General features: G+C 50.9%; 1 protein-coding gene across 1 annotated transcript; it reads right to left on the minus strand.

Moving 5' to 3' along the window:
* Window positions 1-238: 238 nt before the first annotated feature.
* On the minus strand, window positions 239-13,413 carry LOC136964339 (ral guanine nucleotide dissociation stimulator-like). Its single transcript, XM_067258432.1, has 19 exons — window positions 13,225-13,413; window positions 9,813-10,117; window positions 9,235-9,309; window positions 7,652-7,845; window positions 7,409-7,530; window positions 6,683-6,898; window positions 6,440-6,543; window positions 6,176-6,260; window positions 5,838-5,912; window positions 5,430-5,516; window positions 5,265-5,297; window positions 5,007-5,128; window positions 4,161-4,256; window positions 3,268-3,368; window positions 3,110-3,204; window positions 2,660-2,734; window positions 1,348-1,593; window positions 953-1,067; window positions 239-668 (listed from the first exon to the last, which is right to left on the minus strand). Exons 1-19 carry the CDS (start codon window positions 13,411-13,413, stop codon window positions 493-495), a joined length of 2,511 nt encoding a protein of 836 aa, XP_067114533.1. The 3' UTR covers window positions 239-492.
* Between the last annotated feature and the right edge of the window lie 4,182 nt (window positions 13,414-17,595).

The following is a 17,595-nucleotide window of genomic DNA, read 5'->3' on the forward strand; positions in this document are numbered from 1 at the left end:
TGACCAGTCCAGTCCGTTTCTGTACCGATAGTGATGCGTCCCTCTGTATGTCCCTGTAGGAGATCCCTCCACCAGGTGGCAGTAAACACAGCTGCATCCACACAGCTGCATCCACACAGCTGCATCCACACAGCTGCATCCACACAGCTCAGCTTCAGGAGTTCCTCAGAATATCTGAACACACACCAGGTGTGAACACACACCAGGTGTGAACACACACCAGGTGTGAACACACATCAGTATCTCCAGCTGGCTGCACTGATAAAGAGCCACGGGGGTCCTTATGTCTGTAAGCTGAACGTTGTCTGGCTGTGAGTGTCCTCTCTCCTGCATGAGTCCCTGAAGGCTTGTGGTTGTGACGCCAGGCAGGACGCTCTGCCGGCCAGGGCCCCCTCGCGGCAGGGGGCCAGGGCCCCCTCGCGGCAGGGGGCCAGGGGCCCACAGAGGGGCTCTGGGGTTCCAGCAGGGTTGGTGGTTCTTCATGGTTTAGGGTTAGAAGATACCCTTGGCGATCTTCAGGCCTTTCTGCTTCATGCGAGGCAGCGTGGAGCTGGAGCCGTGCTTTGGCCGGGCCGCCCGGGGAAACCCTCGGCGCTTCAGGACAAAGTCGTAGTTGGCGGACGAGTTCATGGCGTAGAACACGTTGGCGTTGTCGGGGATCTTCAGCTCTGAGGAGGACGGAGGGACACAATCATCTTTACCAGTCTGAGGACTGAATCAGAACTATAGTTCACTAAATCACCTAACGTCCAGAACAGATATCCGTTGCTGATAACAGACTTCATTAATAGATTGATGTTGTTAGTTATAGATCTATGTTGCTAATAACAGATGCATGTTGTTAACAGAAATATGGTGTTAATAATCTACTTCATTGACAGAATGTTGTTAATAACAGATGTATGTCTTCATAACAGATGGTTGTGGGTACAGTGCCCCTTAGTGGTCAGACCTTTCTCGTCTGAGATCTTCTGCAGCAGCTCGTATTCCTCTGGTCTCTCACGGTCCAGGTTGTGTTTCACCATCGCCTTCCTGATGACCGCCGGAGTCTTGTCCTGACTGGTCACCTGGGGTCAAACACCACCAATCACAACCTATAACGAGATAATCTTTCTCCACAACTTCCTTCCTCACTCTAACTCTTTCCCCTCCCCTCCCCATCTCAGTGAGTCTCCTCTCTCCTCTCTCATCACCCCTCATCTCTCCTCCCTCCCCTCCCCTCCCCTCCCCTCCCCTCCCCTCCCCTCCCCTCCCCTCCCCTCCCCTCCCCTCCCCTCCCCTCCCCTCCCCTCCCCTCCCCTCCCCTCCCTTCCCTTCCCCTCCCCTCCCCTCCCCTCCCCTCCTCACCAGGATGCTCTTGTACATGTTTCCGTTGTCTACGTCCAGGCTGACCCGTATGATGCAGCAGTCGTCCACCTGCTGGTTGTAGAGCGGCAGGGAGAGGGAGGAGTAGCTGGACACCCCAGAGACGGAGCGCTTGTGTGAGCGGGAACCTGGCGTGGAGGACATGGAGGAGGAGGAGGCACTGCTGGAACCGGAGCCAGAGCCGATGCCGGACGCGTCCAGCGACGACAGGGAGGTCGACTCCCAGAACTGGGAGAGGAGAGGGGCAGACAACAGCTAAGACACACTCCCATCCTGGACAACACAGCTGGGTTCTCTTCAACTCTCTCATTCTGTTAAATGGAGATGAATGATGGCTAGTGGTTGTTTTACTCTTGATGAGTGTTGACCTCAGGGACCCCACAGAGCAGAGACTCTTGTCTCTCACCTGGAATAAAGCTATACTTTATACTTCAAATTAATCAATGGTTGTGATCTTGGACCAAGACCTGGTCCCAGGATCAACCTAGGGTATCCCCAGCCCTGGTCCCAGGATCAACCTAGGGTATCACCAGCCCTGGTCCCAGGATCAACCTAGGGTATCCCCAGCCCTGGTCCCAGGATCAACCTAGGGTATCACCAGCCCTGGTCCCAGGATCAACCTAGGGTATCCCCAGCCCTGGTCCCAGGATCAACCTAGGGTATCACCAGCCTTGGTCCCAGGATCAACCTAGGGTATCCCCAGCCCTGGTCCCAGGATCAACCTAGGGTATCACCAGCCCTGGTCCCAGGATCAACCTAGGGTATCCCCAGCCCTGGTTCCAGGATCAACCTAGGGTATCACCAGCCCTGGTCCCAGGATCAACCTAGGGTATCCCCAGCCCTGGTCCCAGGATCAACCTAGGGTATCACCAGCCCTGGTCCCAGGATCAACCTAGGGTATCCCCAGCCCTGGTCCCAGGATCAACCTAGGGTATCCCCAGCCCTGGTCCCACTTCCAGAACTGAATAATCCAAACAACAGCATGTTTCCAACACAGACAGTCATAACTGACCAGACTTCTAGATAGGATGCAAACCCCACCCACAACAACCCCAGAATATTGTATGAAGATGAACTCAGTCGAGACACACCACACACCCACAACCAGAATGTATGAAACCAAACAAAGCTAAATGGATCACCACTGACGATACATCCAACAAAATTGCCACTAAGATGTGGATGAAATCACACAAAATGATACAGCAGAAATCAAAATCCATCGTCAGTGGGGAAGTGAAATGGGTGAAACAGGAAGTGAAACAGGAAGTGGTACAGGACGAGGAGGCAGTACCGTGGGTGCCAGGTCAGGCAAGGGGCCACACTTTCCTAACGCGGAATTGGAATGTTTTACGGAAGGCGTGGAGGTCTACAAAAGGGAATTAAAAGCTGCAGTCACCAGAGGCTCTCAAATGTGGCGCTCCGTGCGGGATGAAGGAGTTGCACTGACTCTACAATGAGGGTGCAGGATATAGTATCTTAATGGTGTATAGGATTAAACAGTGTTACATATTATAAATGATGGATCACTAGGTAGAAGACAGCAATTAAAAGGAACACACACAAGCACAGATATGTACGTATATAAGTGTATCTAGAATAGTACATAGTTCTACTGGTATGTATTTATCTCAGCGTGTCTTGTATAGTATGCAGTTCTACCAGTATGTGTGTATGTGTGTATGTGTGTGTGTGTGTATGTATATATATGTGTGTATGTGTGTCTCCTCCAGGCCCCCCTCACCTTGCGCTCCGGGGCGTCGGGTGAGTGTGAGATGAAGCTGACCTCTTCCACGTCGGAGCTGCTGGAGCCAGCGGAGGTGACACTCAGGGAGTCTGCTCCCTCCCCCTTCTCCCTCCCCCCCTCCCCTCTCTCCCTGCCCCCCTCCCCTCTCTCCCTGCCCCCCTCCCCCCCTCCCCCCAGGCATGAGGCGTAGCGCAGCTGGTCGAACGACTTGGAGTGGGAGCTGCTGGATCCTGCCTCGGTACTGGCTGGCTGGCGACTGGAGGGGGTGATGGAGGGGCGATAGGGGGTGGTGGGGGGAGGCGGGGGGAGAGGGGGGGGGTTAGAGGTGGGGGAGTTGGGTGAGAGGGAGGAAGGGAGGGATAGAGGAGAAGAGGTAGAAAGAGGATGATATCAAAAGGACAATATAATAAAATCAAATCCAAATAAAGTTTTTCCAGACCAAGTGGCTTTGTATGAACCAGGGAGGTTTTAAGACAGGATGAGGAGGGAGAGATGACAGGATGAGGAAGGAGAGATGACAGGATGAGGAGGGAGAGATGACAGGATGAGGAAGGAGAGATGACAGGATGAGGAGGGAGAGATGACAGGATGAGGAGGGAGAGATGACAGGATGAGGAAGGAGAGATGACAGGATGAGGAGGGAGAGATGACAGGATGAGGAAGGAGAGATGACCGGATGAGGAGGGAGAGATGACAGGATGAGGAAGGACAGATGACAGGATGAGGAGGGAGAGATGACAGGATGAGGAGGGAGAGATGACAGGATGAGGAAGGAGAGATGACAGGATGAGGAAGGAGAGATGACAGGATGAGGAGGGAGAGATGACAGGATGAGGAAGGAGAGATGACAGGATGAGGAGGGAGAGATGACAGGATGAGGAGGGAGAGATGACAGGATGAGGAAGGAGAGATGACAGGATGAGGAAGGAGAAATGACAGGATGAGGAGGGAGAGATGACAGGATGAGGAGGGAGAGATGACAGGATGAGGAAGGAGAGATGACAGGATGAGTAGGGAGAGATGACAGGATGAGGAAGGAGAGACTCACTCGCTCCAACGCTTGATTATCCCTGTGTTCTTCTTTGCCTTCAGAGTGTTGGAGGCAGATTCAGACAGAGGCTCAATCTCACAGGACTGGCTGTAGCTGTGGAGGCAGGGCAGCAGGGTATGGTTAACATGTGTGGAGGCAGGGCAGCAGGGGTGGTTAACATGTGTGGAGGCAGGGCAGCAGAGTATGGTTAACATGTGTGGAGGCAGGGCAGCAGGGGTGGTTAACATGTGTGGAGGCAGGGCAGCAGGGGTGGTTAACATGTGTGGAGGCAGGGCAGCAGGGGTGGTTAACATGTGTGGAGGCAGGGCAGCAGGGTATGGTTAACATGTGTGGAGGCAGGGCAGCAGAGTATGGTTAACATGTGTGGAGGCAGGGCAGCAGGGTATGGTTAACATGTGTGGAGGCAGGGCAGCAGGGGTGGTTAACATGTGTGGAGGCAGGGCAGCAGGGGTGGTTAACATGTGTGGAGGCAGGGCAGCAGGGGTGGTTAACATGTGTGGAGGCAGGGCAGCAGGGTATGGTTAACATGTGGAGGTATATATCCCTGTTCTGTCTTTCAACCTGTCTACCACTAGCACTCTTTCACTGGACACCCTAGGAGGCAAGGAGATCTAGCATTGTGTTCCTACCCTCTCCCCTCCTACCTCCTCCCCTCTCCCCTCCTACCTCCTCCCCTCTCCCCTCCTACCCTCTCCCCTCCTACCTCCTCCCCTCTCCCCTCCTACCTCCTCCCCTCTCCCCTCCTACCTCCTCCCCTCTCCCCTCCTCCCCTCTCCCCTCCTACCTCCTCCCCTCTCCCCTCCTACCTCCTCCCCTCTCCCCTCCTACCTCCTCCCCTCTCACCTCTCTGCCTCTGTGAGTTTGTCCAGGCTGGAGTACCACTCCCTGAAGCGGGTGTTCCTGGTGAAGTTGTAGTTGTTGCAGGCCAGCTGCAGCAGCTTGATCTGGGCGATCACCTCAAACTCCTGCAGAACATCAGGGGGTCACAGGTCAGGAGGTCACAGGCCAGGAGGACACAGGTCTACATGGATCTACATCCAGCAGCTCTATAATCTATGGATCTATCCATCCAGCATGCTGTGGTCCAGAGTAGCAGGCTACCTTCCTCCTCTTGTCAAAGTTGATCAGCCCTCCCTGTGAGCATGAAGACAGAACAACAGAACAGGATGTTTAGTATTTCAGGTCACAGAAGAACAACATGACACTGTTTTAATATCAGTATCTTGTGTATATTATTCTAATATGATGCTGTTTGTTGAGACTCACGTCCAGATAGTCCTTCATAGCCGTGTCCATCATCACCAGGTCTGTGAGGAATGTCCCTAGGTAGGGGATGGTGCCCTGCATCACACTCTGACACACACACAGACGTACACACACACACACAGAGCAGAGAACTTCACATTAGACTAAAAGAAACAAGCAGTTCCTGCAATGCGTACTAGAGGTCAGTTTGCTCCATAACTGTGGACCACAGAGGAAAAGCTAATCTGACCCTCTGACCACAGACACAGGCTGCCCCCCCCCCCTCTGACCACAGACACAGGCTGCCCCCCCCCCCTCTGACCACAGACACAGGCCGCCCCCCCCCCCCCCCCTCTGACCACAGGCCGCCCCCCGGGCCGCCCCCCCCCCCCCCCCCTGCCCCCCCTCCTGGACCCCCTGCCTCCTCACCAGGTGTCTGGGTTGTTGTCTCTTCTGGGCTCGTTTGGGGTTGATCTCCAGAGTGGCAAATTTAGATGTTCCCTCCTGAGCAGAGACAAGAGACACAGGTACAGATAGATACACAGATAAATACAGATGAATGTGACTGGTAGGTGGAGATAGACCTAGGAAGGAAGTAGGATATGCCTATAATATGGATGGGCAACGTTATACTATATTATTATACCATATCACTTAAGGTGTAAGATCCTCTCACACACACACATGGTAAGATCCTCTCTCACACACACACTCACACACACACACACACACACTCACACACACACACACACACACGGTCTTGGTACCTTCACCAGCAGCTCTCTGCTCAGCGAGTGGTTATTCTCATCTGAGAAAATCTCAGACAGCTCAAGGAATATCCGGAAGTTCTCCCTGTTAGAGAGAGAAAGAGAAGAGGGAGAGAGAGAGAGAAAAGAGAGAGAGAGAAAGAGAGAGAGAAGAGAGAGGTCTGTCAGACAACACTCCTCAGGTTTGGGCCTTGCTCCCAACTAGCTCAACAAAGAACGTAATGTCTGGTAAACCACCCTGAGCTAGCTACCCTGCTATGCTACCTAGATACTTCATCCCAGGTCCTCTTGAGCCGGTGAACAGGGTTGCACTGCAGAGCTGAGAGGATGGCCCGCAGAGAGGAGAAATTCTTCAGAATACGACACTCCTGAAACAAAATACAAAAGTAACAAATAAAAGCCTTTGTAACCGTGACGGGCTTGAGCCAGACGTGTTTTTAAATGAACACATTACATTATAAAGCAGGCTCCAGAGACAATATAAACCATGTAACACCAGCGCCTCACCCTGGCCACATCGATCCATCGCTCCACCACCTTGGCCCTCTGTGTGGGTTTAAGCAAGCGGTTGCCCAGGCAGGTGGCGATCACACAGTTGGTGACACAGTTGAACTGGGTGACGGTGGCCCGGATGGTCGGAGCTAGGTGCTCTTTGCCCTTCTTGTCACGCTGAGACCAGATGCTGCCCAGGCAGTGATACGGAACCACCTTTTTAAAGAGCTCCTGTATAGAAGAGGAGGGGGAGAGAGGAGGGAGAGGAGGGGGAGAGAGGAGGGAGAGGAGGGGGAGAGAGGAGGGGGAGAGAGGAGGGGGAGAGAGGAGGGGGAGAGAGGAGGGAGACTTCCTGAGTTATATTGCTGTAACTTCCTGAGTTATCTTCCTGTAACTTCCTGGTTAACCAGCAGGCTATGGAGCTGCTCATCTCTGAGCACCAGGGTTAGGGTTAGGGGGAGAGGGGTGAATGGATCTCAACACACTTGACAGGCTTGGAAAAATAAATATAAATCCACTGAATGGCTGGAAGTGAAAAAATGTACATCTGGTGTAAAAACAATTAATGGGGCCACTATGAATGCACTAAACACCAACACACACACACAGTGCACTAAACACCAACACACACACAGTGCACTAAACACCAGCACACACACTGCTTCATGGTGCAGTGAAGTTCTAGTGGTGTGAGTAAGGATCTGGCAAGGCTAAGTTCATAACAAGATGGAGGTTTCTTACTGCATCCATGAGGGTCAACTGCTCAGCCACCACGGTGGGGTCGAAGGTCAGGAAGTCTGGCCGGTAATCCTCAAAGCCATTCTCCTCCAGCAGGGTGAAGGTGTAGGGGCCATGGTCCAGCACTGAGGGATGACAGCACAGGTAGCACAGGTTAGAGGTCACATTAGAGATAGTGATCAGGGTCATGCTGGGGGTTGGAGGTCAGGGTTGGAGGGCAGGGGTTAGAGGTCGGCAGAGTCTCACCCTCGTGTTCGGGTTCCTGCAGCTGCCGGCGGTGAAAGTGAGCGAGCAGGTTGCAGGCGCGGCGCTCCAGGTCTGAGCCGGGGAAGTTGAGGTGGAGGTAGGAGACGAGGCGGCGGAGACAGCTGTACTCAGGAGGCTTCCAGAAGTCCTCTGAATACTGATCCAGCCACGCGCCCAGGATGGACGAGATGGTGCTGAGGAAACACACAAGAAGAGTCAGACTACACAGGAAGAGTCAGACCTCACAGGAAGAGTCAGACCTCACAGGAAGAGTCAGACTACACAGGAAGAGTTAGACCTCACAGGAAGAGTCAGACCACACAGGAAGAGTCAGACCACACAGGAAGAGTCAGAATACACAGGAAGAGCCAGACTACACAGGAAGAGTCAGACTACACAGGAAGAGTTAGACTACACAGGAAGAGCCAGACTACACAGGAAGAGTCAGACTACACAGAAAGAGTCAAACTACACAGGAAGAGTCAGACCTCACAGGAAGAGTCAGACCACACAGGAAGAGTCAGACCACACAGGAAGAGTCAGACTACACAGGAAGAGTCAAACTACACAGGAAGTCAGACTACACAGGAAGAGTCAGACCACACAGGAAGAGTCAGACTACACAGGAAGAGTCAAACTACACAGGAAGAGTCAGACCACACAGGAAGAGTCAGACTACACAGGAAGAGTCAGACTACACAGGAAGAGTCAGACCACACAGGAAGAGTCAGACTACACAGGAAGAGTCAAACTACACAGGAAGTCAGACTACATAGGAAGAGTCAGACTACATAGGAAGAGTCAGACTACATAGGAAGAGTCAGACTACACAGGAAGGGAGTCAAACAACAGGAGAATGTTAACGTGGTTTACTCTGTGATATTTAGTCTGTGTAGTCACAACCCTGAGGACAGGACATATATAAATGCCATTTCCTCCCAAGGATACAGGTCAGTTATGATGACGTGTGCAATGTGATACAGAGCAGCATTCAAGTTTGAACAATGGATCCAACACACTGTGGACAGCCTCTTCAGGCCTGTGCTAATGTAAGAGGATCTACTTCACATCCTTTCTGTTCTTTACATTTCTATAGATGTGCTTGAGTTTGGTCTCCTGCAATCTCTGGTGTACTCTTGGTAGCAACTAGTCGCTACGGTATAGGCCTTGTCCACTAGGCCAAACAGGAGGGATACCAGTCTGATTACCTATTGATATTAATGTGTTCATTTAGCAGATGCTTTTAAACTAAGGAAAATACAGGGGGGATTTGAACCGTAATGTTCTTCCACTGAGCTGTAGCCACCCCTTACTAAACGTCTTTCATAAGTGGTATGGAGACTGCTTAATCACTCTATAACACTTGTATGTACATGCAAAGCCAATGTACAAGCAGTACAGTGGCCATGAGAGACTGGGGGCGAAACCAAGCAGTACAGTGGCCATGAGAGACTGGGGGCGAAACCAAGCAGTACAGTGGCCATGAGAGACTGGGGGCGAAACCAAGCAGTACAGTGGCCATGAGAGACTGGGGGCGAAACCAAGCAGTACAGTGGCCATGAGAGACTGGGGGCGAAACCTACTTCCGTAGTTCGGTCCGGTCATCATGAGTCAGTCTGTAGCCTTCTGATCCTGGGAGGTTTTGCAGCTTAGCATACCTGGTAAACACATAAGTTAGCTTAGCATACCTGGTAAACACGTACGTTAGTTTAGCATATCTGGTAAACACGTACCGTACGTTAGCTTAGCATACCTGGTAAACACGTACGTTAGTTTAGCATACCTGGTAAACACGTACGTTAGTTTAGCATACCTGGTAAACACGTACCGTACGTTAGCTTAGCATACCTGGTAAACACATAAGTTAGCTTAGCATACCTGGTAGACACATAAGTTAGCTTAGCATACCTGGTAAACACATTACCACACAAATGTAGTTACCCCTACACACACACACAGACACACACTTTCCCCCTACACACACACACACACACACACACACACACACACACACACACACACACACACACACACACACACACACACACACACACACAGTCCCCCTACACACACACACACACACAGTCCCCCTACACACACACACACACACACACAGTCCCCCTAAACACTCCACTCCCCCCCACCTCACCCCAGAGCCCACCTGTTCAGCAGCAGGTCCAGCACCTGCTTGGTGGAGGCGAAGGAGCGGTATGTGCAGAGGAAGATGGTGACGTAAGTGGAGTCGTTCCCCCGGAAGGCGGCCATCATGTACTCCACCAGCTTCTCCAGCGTCCCCGCCTTGATGGTGCGGACCTTGCACGTCTCGTAGAGGCTGAGGGCCGCTTCCGCATCCGCGCCCAGCCAGCGCTGCCCCCTGCTGGGCGCCTGGTGCATCTGCAGCTTCCTCAGCGTGATGGAATACACCGCCCCCTCCTCCACCTCCTCCCCGATCTCCTGCATCGCGTTCTGCAAGCGGACAAACACACACAATGTTGACATACAATGTCAAAGTTAAATATCAAATTGTATAATATTGCATAATATTGCTATAACAGTAGTAACAGTGAATAACACTATGACTTGAATGAATCATTACAGCTGCCACCCATATCACCTGGCAACCCAACACTGCCCCATATCACCTGGCAACCCAACGCTGCCCTATATCACCTGGCAACCCAACACTGCCCCATATCACCTGGCAACCCAACACTGACCCATATCACCTGGCAACCCAACACTGACCCATATCACCTGGCAACCCAACACTGCCCCATATCACCTGGCAACCCAACACTGCCCCATATCACCTGGCAACCCAACACTGCCCCATATCACCTGGCAACCCAACACTGCACAACTTGCTGACCTACTTTTCCATAATAGGTCAATTTATAATATATTCTAATATTTCACACAATAAAACTGTCTGTTTATTGAAAACTACTGTAATTTGCTCCCACATCAAGGCAAGGTCAGCATAACAGACAGCAGTCTGTGTCTGGTGGAGGAGGGGAGCTAACAGACAGCAGTCTGTGTCTGGTGGAGGAGGGGAGCTAACAGACAGCAGTCTGTGTCTGGTGGAGGAGGGGAGCTAACAGACAGCAGTCTGTGTCTGGTGGAGGAGGGGAGCTAACAGACAGCAGTCTGTGTCTGGTGGAGGAGGGGAGCTAACAGACAGCAGTCTGTGTCTGGTGGAGGAGGGGAGCTAACAGACAGCAGTCTGTGTCTGGTGGAGGAGGGGAGCTAACAGACAGCAGTCTGTGTCTGGTGGAGGAGGGGAGCTAACAGACAGCAGTCTGTGTCTGGTGGAGGAGGGGAGCTAACAGACAGCAGTCTGTGTCTGGTGGAGGAGGGGAGCTAACAGACAGCAGTCTGTGTCTGGTGGAGGAGGGGAGTTAACAGACAGCAGTCTGTGTCTGGTGGAGGAGGGGAGCTAACAGACAGCAGTCTGTGTCTGGTGGAGGAGGGGAGCTAACAGACAGCAGTCTGTGTCTGGTGGAGGAGGGGAGCTAACAGACAGCAGTCTGTGTCTGGTGGAGGAGGGGAGCTAACAGACAGCAGTCTGTGTCTGGTGGAGGAGGGGAGCTAACAGACAGCAGTCTGTGTCTGGTGGAGGAGGGGAGCTAACAGACAGCAGTCTGTGTCTGGTGGAGGAGGGGAGCTGGGTAACGAACAGGATGTTCACTCAGGAGAGGAAGGAATGAGGTAGCTTAAACAACAGCAGCACAACTCACTCACACACACACACACTGGCACACACACTCACTCACACTCGCACACACACACACACACACACACACACACACACACACACACACACACTCACCCACACACTCACGTGTTTCATCCACTTACCATAAACATGTCAACCTGTCTCTCCTGCCATAACCCATCCGCTTCCTTTTCATCTTATAAAACCTCTCAGCTTCCTTTTGAACTTGGATAAACTGAACACCAGGTCCATGTCCTGACAAAGCTGTCAGGTTTGTTGTCTTCCATTCTGCTCTTCATTTGTCCCCCTCTGACTGAGTGTAGCAGGTTAAACTCACTCCTCAAGTATGTAACAGGCCACCCATGTCAATGAATAGCAAGCTTTTCGTTGGCGTAGCTGGTAGTGGTCGCGCTTGGGATGCCAGAGATGGCAGGTTCGATCCCAGCGAAGGGAGAACATTGGCCAAGTGTAACTCTGATGGGGCAAGACCACGTCTATTACATACAAACTGGTGCCATCAATACACAACGCATGAGGAGTACACAACCGCTACACATCCCTCTCTATCCTGGGCCGCTGATTCGAGCAGCGCATGAAACATCAGGCCAACACCTTTGTAAACACGACGGTAGGGAACCAGATAGATCCAAGCAGCTCAAACTAACTCAGGACGGCATGCTGCTTTAGGACACCCTTTTGTCCCCATCCGAGCTCCTGTCTGGCGCTCCAGCGTTGGGCTTCATACGCTTATCAAGAGGAGTTTTCAGGCAATGAAACACGATGCCATTAAGGGTGTGTGTGTTTTTATTCTGCTGTTTGTGTGTTTTGAGTCCAGCCTGCTGGGTGTGTGTTCTCACAGCAGTCTGCTTGGTGTGTTTCTCTAGGTCTGATGCCCGTGTGCAGGAATTCGAAAGAATAATACCCCTGCATTATAATACGTCTGCATGAAGGGCAGGAATGAGCAGGGAGGGCTGCTGAACAAGGGGTACCACAAGGGTGAATTGTTGGTCCAACTTTCATTTCACTTTGCGACCAAATATTTCCTCTATTCCCCTCCCCCTAGACCTCAGCAGAGTTTGGGGTATGTTGATCAGACAGTGTGTTTTCAGTCATGTTTTAAAAGATGTAGATTTTCCCAGCAGCCATACATCAGGAGATAAGAGGGAGATTCCAGGGGGTGAACACTGAAGGCAGGCAGTAGATACAGCAGAAAGAGGCGCCTGACTGGCGCAGATATCAAGCAGAGGTGGTGAGGAAGCTGTCATTACAGCACAGCTTCCCTCCCTCCCTTACTCAGACCAGAGACACAGCCCTCCTCCTGGGTGAGACCAGAGACACAGCCCTCCTGTGGCCTCCACCCCCAACCCCAGCCTCCACCCCCCACCTCCACTTCCCATCCCCAGCCTCCACCCCCCAGCCCCAGCCCCCAGCCACAGCCCCCACCTCACAAACATCCAATTAAGCGTTTAACACTTTGTGCATTATATGTTAATTATATATGTTAATAAGTGTTATTATGACATTACATTTAAATGTGTTATTAGGACTGTATCTACTGGTACTTGATACAGCACAAAGCACTGAGATCTTCTTCTCATCAGAGACTGGAGGCATGTGGTCAACAACAGAGCCTGCTGAGAGAACCCACAGTGGGGCTATTTGATCCTACATGACTCACGGAGTTACTGCACGCACACTCCCCCACACAAAGCTTTAGGCTTTACTGACACACAGGCTGCGTTATTCACTGTGGGTGGATAAAGCAGCCTTCAGGTGCTACACATCAAACAGAAACATAAATGAGTGCTTGCGCTATAAAGCATAAAAACCCTCTCTGCATTTGTGGCATTTTTGTTACCTCCAAGAGTGGAAAATCGGGGTCCAGTTGTGTGAAACTGTGCAGGACCACGGGGCTGGCGTCCCCCGCCACCTCAAGCCTCACCCCCTCCCAGATGTGACGGATCCTCCAGGCGGTGGCGTCAAACATCCCATCTGGAGACGCCTGCTTGCCCCGCGCCTCACACGGGGCTCCCGTTAGATAAACCATGGGTGTCATCGGCTCTACAGCCACGGCAGTAACAATGTCGAAAACCGACCTTTTCACTCCATGAAGGGATACGACTGACACACAATTTTTCACACAAAGAGGACAGCCTGAATCTGTGTGAGTCATGAAGGCTGAATGGATCCTTCACGTATCTGTTTGGACATCCAGGCTTTCTCTTCGACTCCTCCCCCAACCGACAGAACCGCCCAGTTATAAAGCTTGTGGTGTCATTTAGCACCGGAGTGTTGCATTGGACTAACTCTGACCCTAACCCGTTCTGTACAGTAGGCCTATAATAGGCTTTGTCATTAAACTAAACTTTGCTTTTTTACTATTTATTCATTCCCTCATGTAGGCCTAATCTTGATGTCTGATTGTAGACTATAAGCCTACAATTGTTTTTGTGCATCACAAGAATTCCCTGACAAATGTCCACAAGGTTACGATTTTAAAATGATAAAGATAGGCCCAACTAAAGTAAACAATTCGATGCAAACAAATAATGTTGATAACGAATAAAAAACATAGACGGTTCAAACACCCCATCCCTGTAACTGATCCAAACTTGTAACTGTAAAGAGAATCTGTGTTTAGTGTGTCCAGTTCTGTAAGTCAAGCAGACTCGGCCTCAGGCATTCTTCAGCGCTGCTCTACTTTCCACATCTGTTGTGTGTTGCGCGTGGGCTGGGCCAGGACATTCACTGCCAGTAAATGGAGGAGGGGTGCCGAGAGGGGGAGGAGGGGTGCAGAGAGGGGGAGGAGGGGTGCAGAGAGGGGGAGGAGGGGTGCCGAGAGGGGGAGGAGGGGTGCAGAGAGGGGGAGGAGGGGTGCCGAGAGGGGGAGGAGGGGTGCAGAGAGGGGGAGGAGGGGTGCCGAGAGGGGGAGGAGGGGTGCAGAGAGGGGGAGGAGGGGTGCCGAGAGGGGGAGGAGGGGTGCAGAGAGGGGGAGGAGGGGTGCCGAGAGGGGGAGGAGGGGTGCCGAGAGGGGGAGGAGGGGTGCAGAGAGGGGGAGGAGGGGTGCCGAGAGGGGGAGGAGGGGTGCAGAGAGGGGAGGCAGACGAATGCAGGGAGAGGTACAAGAGAAACTGGGTTCCTACTGAAATGGGGTCTCTACATTCATGGAGAAGGTGTTTAGAAACCCGTGAAACATTTGTGTCTTTGGCAAACTGCAAATCTCAGAGTTCATTTATGCATGTACATGGAGGTGTTTAACATGAAGGTGTTTAACATGAAGGTGTTTAACATGAAGGAGTTTAACATGAAGGTGTTTAACATGAAGATGTTTAACATGAAGGAGTTTAACATGAAGGTGTTTAACATGAAGGTGTTTAACATGAAGGTGTTTAACATGAAGGTGTTTAACATGAAGGAGTTTAACATGAAGGTGTTTAACATGGAGGTGTTTAACATGAAGGAGTTTAACATGGAGGTGTTTAACATGAAGGTGTTTAACATGGAAGTGTTTAACATTAAGGTGTTCATTATGGGGGTGTTTAATACAGGGAGGAGACTGATGGGAAGGTGTCTCACTTGAGATGTCCTCACTCATCTGTGATTGGTTGAGAAGTTGGTCACCACTATCCTGAGTCATGACATTTCATTGTCCAGAATGGAACTGTCTGTTCCTGAAAGAGCTGATGCTGTATAAAATGATTTCACAGAATCATAGAACTAACTTGGTTCTCTTTTGCCATCTGAACTACACTGTCTGTGGTTAACATCTGAGCTACACTGTCTGTGGTAAACAAAGAACAGGATATCATAAAACCACAGCCTTAATCATACTTAAAGTACAAAATAAAAGGTTTTCACTTCAGTGGGTGTGTACTGTAGCAGGACAGCCCCAGACTGGGTCATCTCTGGGGGTCTTATCTGAAGAGAAACGGTGACACCTGGTGGACACAAGGAGAAGTGCACCTGGTCTTTGTCTATCAGCACTTTATTGTCCAGCTCTCATGTACAGATTCCACATGATGAATAATGCTAATGTTAATGCTCCTAACCCTATAATGCTACGTGGATCAGACTAGCTTACTAGCCAGATGCTACCTCTTCTGGGTGTTTGGCAAGGCCTGGAGTCACAGCTAGAAGTTATTTTCTCCCTGTTTCCCACACTGGTGTAAACTGGGCTGGCTGCCATGGAGACCACAGCAGGCTTGGCTGTCTGGCCTGTTAGCTTAGCAACACTCTGCCAGCTGACAGCTACAGCTGAACACAGCCACCAAGCTGTGCTAGATACTGAATGACAGGCCCATACACAGGGAGGAGCTGGACACACAAGAGTGCACACACACATATTCTCTCTCTCTCACACACACACACACACTTTCTCTCTCTCACACACACTTCTTATAAGCACACTGAATCCCACAACACCCGCTTGAGATGTGAGACAGCTGGTCTACTTCCTGTATCATGTTACTGTAGCATTAACATGGCCGATGGTTCTCTGTAGTACTTTCTCTCACTCACTCTCTCTCACACATAAAACCATCCATTTAAAGAAGCAGAGGCAGTGTGATTAAGCCGCTCTGCGCATGTTCCCTGGCGTTGAGGCAGAAGAACCTCAGCTCGCGTCCTGACCATGGTGCCATGGCAACCCACCAAGGAGCTGGCCAGGAGCCAGACCTGAGGTGATGCTCTGGCTGACAGTGTAACTAATGTTCCTAAGAAGCATAGTAGTCTAGTCTGCGTCATTACACGCTTTTTACGAATTTGAGCATTTATAGTGCCAACATAAACGTCTTAGGCTATAGCCTATCTTACCTGTGTATCCAGCATCATCATCTTCTTGGATTCATATCCTCGTCCTTTGCTATTGCCTGGCAAATCTTGACGTCTTATGAAGCTCTATGACACAGGCTATGTCGGCCTACACATGTTGCGCAGAACAACCCAAATCCCACCGACGGCACACTTGAAGCGCTTGGACCTCCAGTCAGCGGGGAATCTCCTGGTTTTAACAGAGCTACACCCTCACAGTACCACAGCCGTGTCCAGGTGTGTGTCATCAAATCCACCTCTGTCAAATGTCAATCTTTAAAATCTGACGGGGCGTTAAGTAAACGCGTTATACAAATGAGTCCGTTTGGAATGTGTTGTCTTTAAAAGAATGCTCCCGCATCAAGTAGGCCACATGTGGTTCCCATTCAGGGTAATAACCCGTCTGTCCGAGGGAGGATGGTGGGGTAATAACATGGAGCCGCCGATATAGGCTCGTGGGTAGGCGGGTGAACTAATGTAGTTTTACTAAATATCCCAACCGTTTTGTGCTCCCACCGCCACTGACATGTACGATATCCTCATCCCATCCTCTCATCCTCTCTTTAAAATCAAATGGGCGACACTTCATATGCAGCACGAACGATTAGGCTACGCCTGTGCGTGATATCATCACCTCACGAGCTCCAGAGATGCGCCTTAATAATGATAATCGACGCTTTTCCTCGATTCCTTAATTGTTTCGACAGGCCTGTTCGTTTGTGCCAGTTTCAGTCAATTCGTTTGAGGATTGTACAATCCGCCAACGTGCCGTTGGATTCCTCGATTAAGGCCTCTATAAATCTCAGAGGCAGTGGATGTCGGGATGTAGCCTACAAGTGAATAGCCAAACAAACGTGCTTGGCATAGACAAAGCGGTTGATAATCTCTCGCTAGCACTGTACATCATAACATGAATTAGAGGCCACAAATGACAGGGCGCGATCTCGGTTTCTGGGTCAACGTTTCTAACTGCAGGTTGTGTTTGTCTACAAAACCACAGGCCTTTATTAGGCTACGCAAAATGTTGTCAGTAGAAAATATGACCCCACCACTACGCCTGTTTTATTTTATTTTATTATTATATCACTAGTTTTATACTAAGACAACCTAGCCTCATTCTCCGTGCTTTATGCTTATATCCACTGGTTTCCCGTTTTCTATCATTATCAGTCTCTCAATCCTCGAAATTTTGTCCTGGATTTGGATGTCGTCTTGCTCATGTTGCCTCACCGAGCTTCGTCTCCGCCGGGATGTGCAGTCAGAGTCCTCTCTTCATGAGACCTCTGAGGTGTTGGCCGTTCCGCGGAGAAAGAAATACTGACCCATAAATAGAGCGGCGAGGGACAGTCTCGTCTCTGTTGTCGCATTTAATAGCCGAAATCAGGGCGAAAATGATCAAATAAACCACACAATCCCTCCA

Source organism: Osmerus mordax, chromosome 20 (genome assembly GCF_038355195.1).
Source record: "Osmerus mordax isolate fOsmMor3 chromosome 20, fOsmMor3.pri, whole genome shotgun sequence".
NCBI lineage: Eukaryota > Metazoa > Chordata > Actinopteri > Osmeriformes > Osmeridae > Osmerus > Osmerus mordax.

What these genes read in the sequence shown, in the direction of transcription:
- LOC136964339 (XM_067258432.1), bottom strand. Translation starts at nt 13,413, where the DNA reads ATGGTTTATCTAACGGGAGCCCCGTGTGAGGCGCGGGGCAAGCAGGCG. An exon ending in CTATGAAGGACTATCTGGAC is followed by an intron (nt 5,298 to 5,429) that starts GTGAGTCTCAAC and finishes TCATGCTCACAG; the next exon opens with GGAGGGCTGATCAACTTTGA. An exon ending in GAAGATCTCAGACGAGAAAG is followed by an intron (nt 669 to 952) that starts GTCTGACCACTA and finishes CGTCCTCCTCAG; the next exon opens with AGCTGAAGATCCCCGACAAC.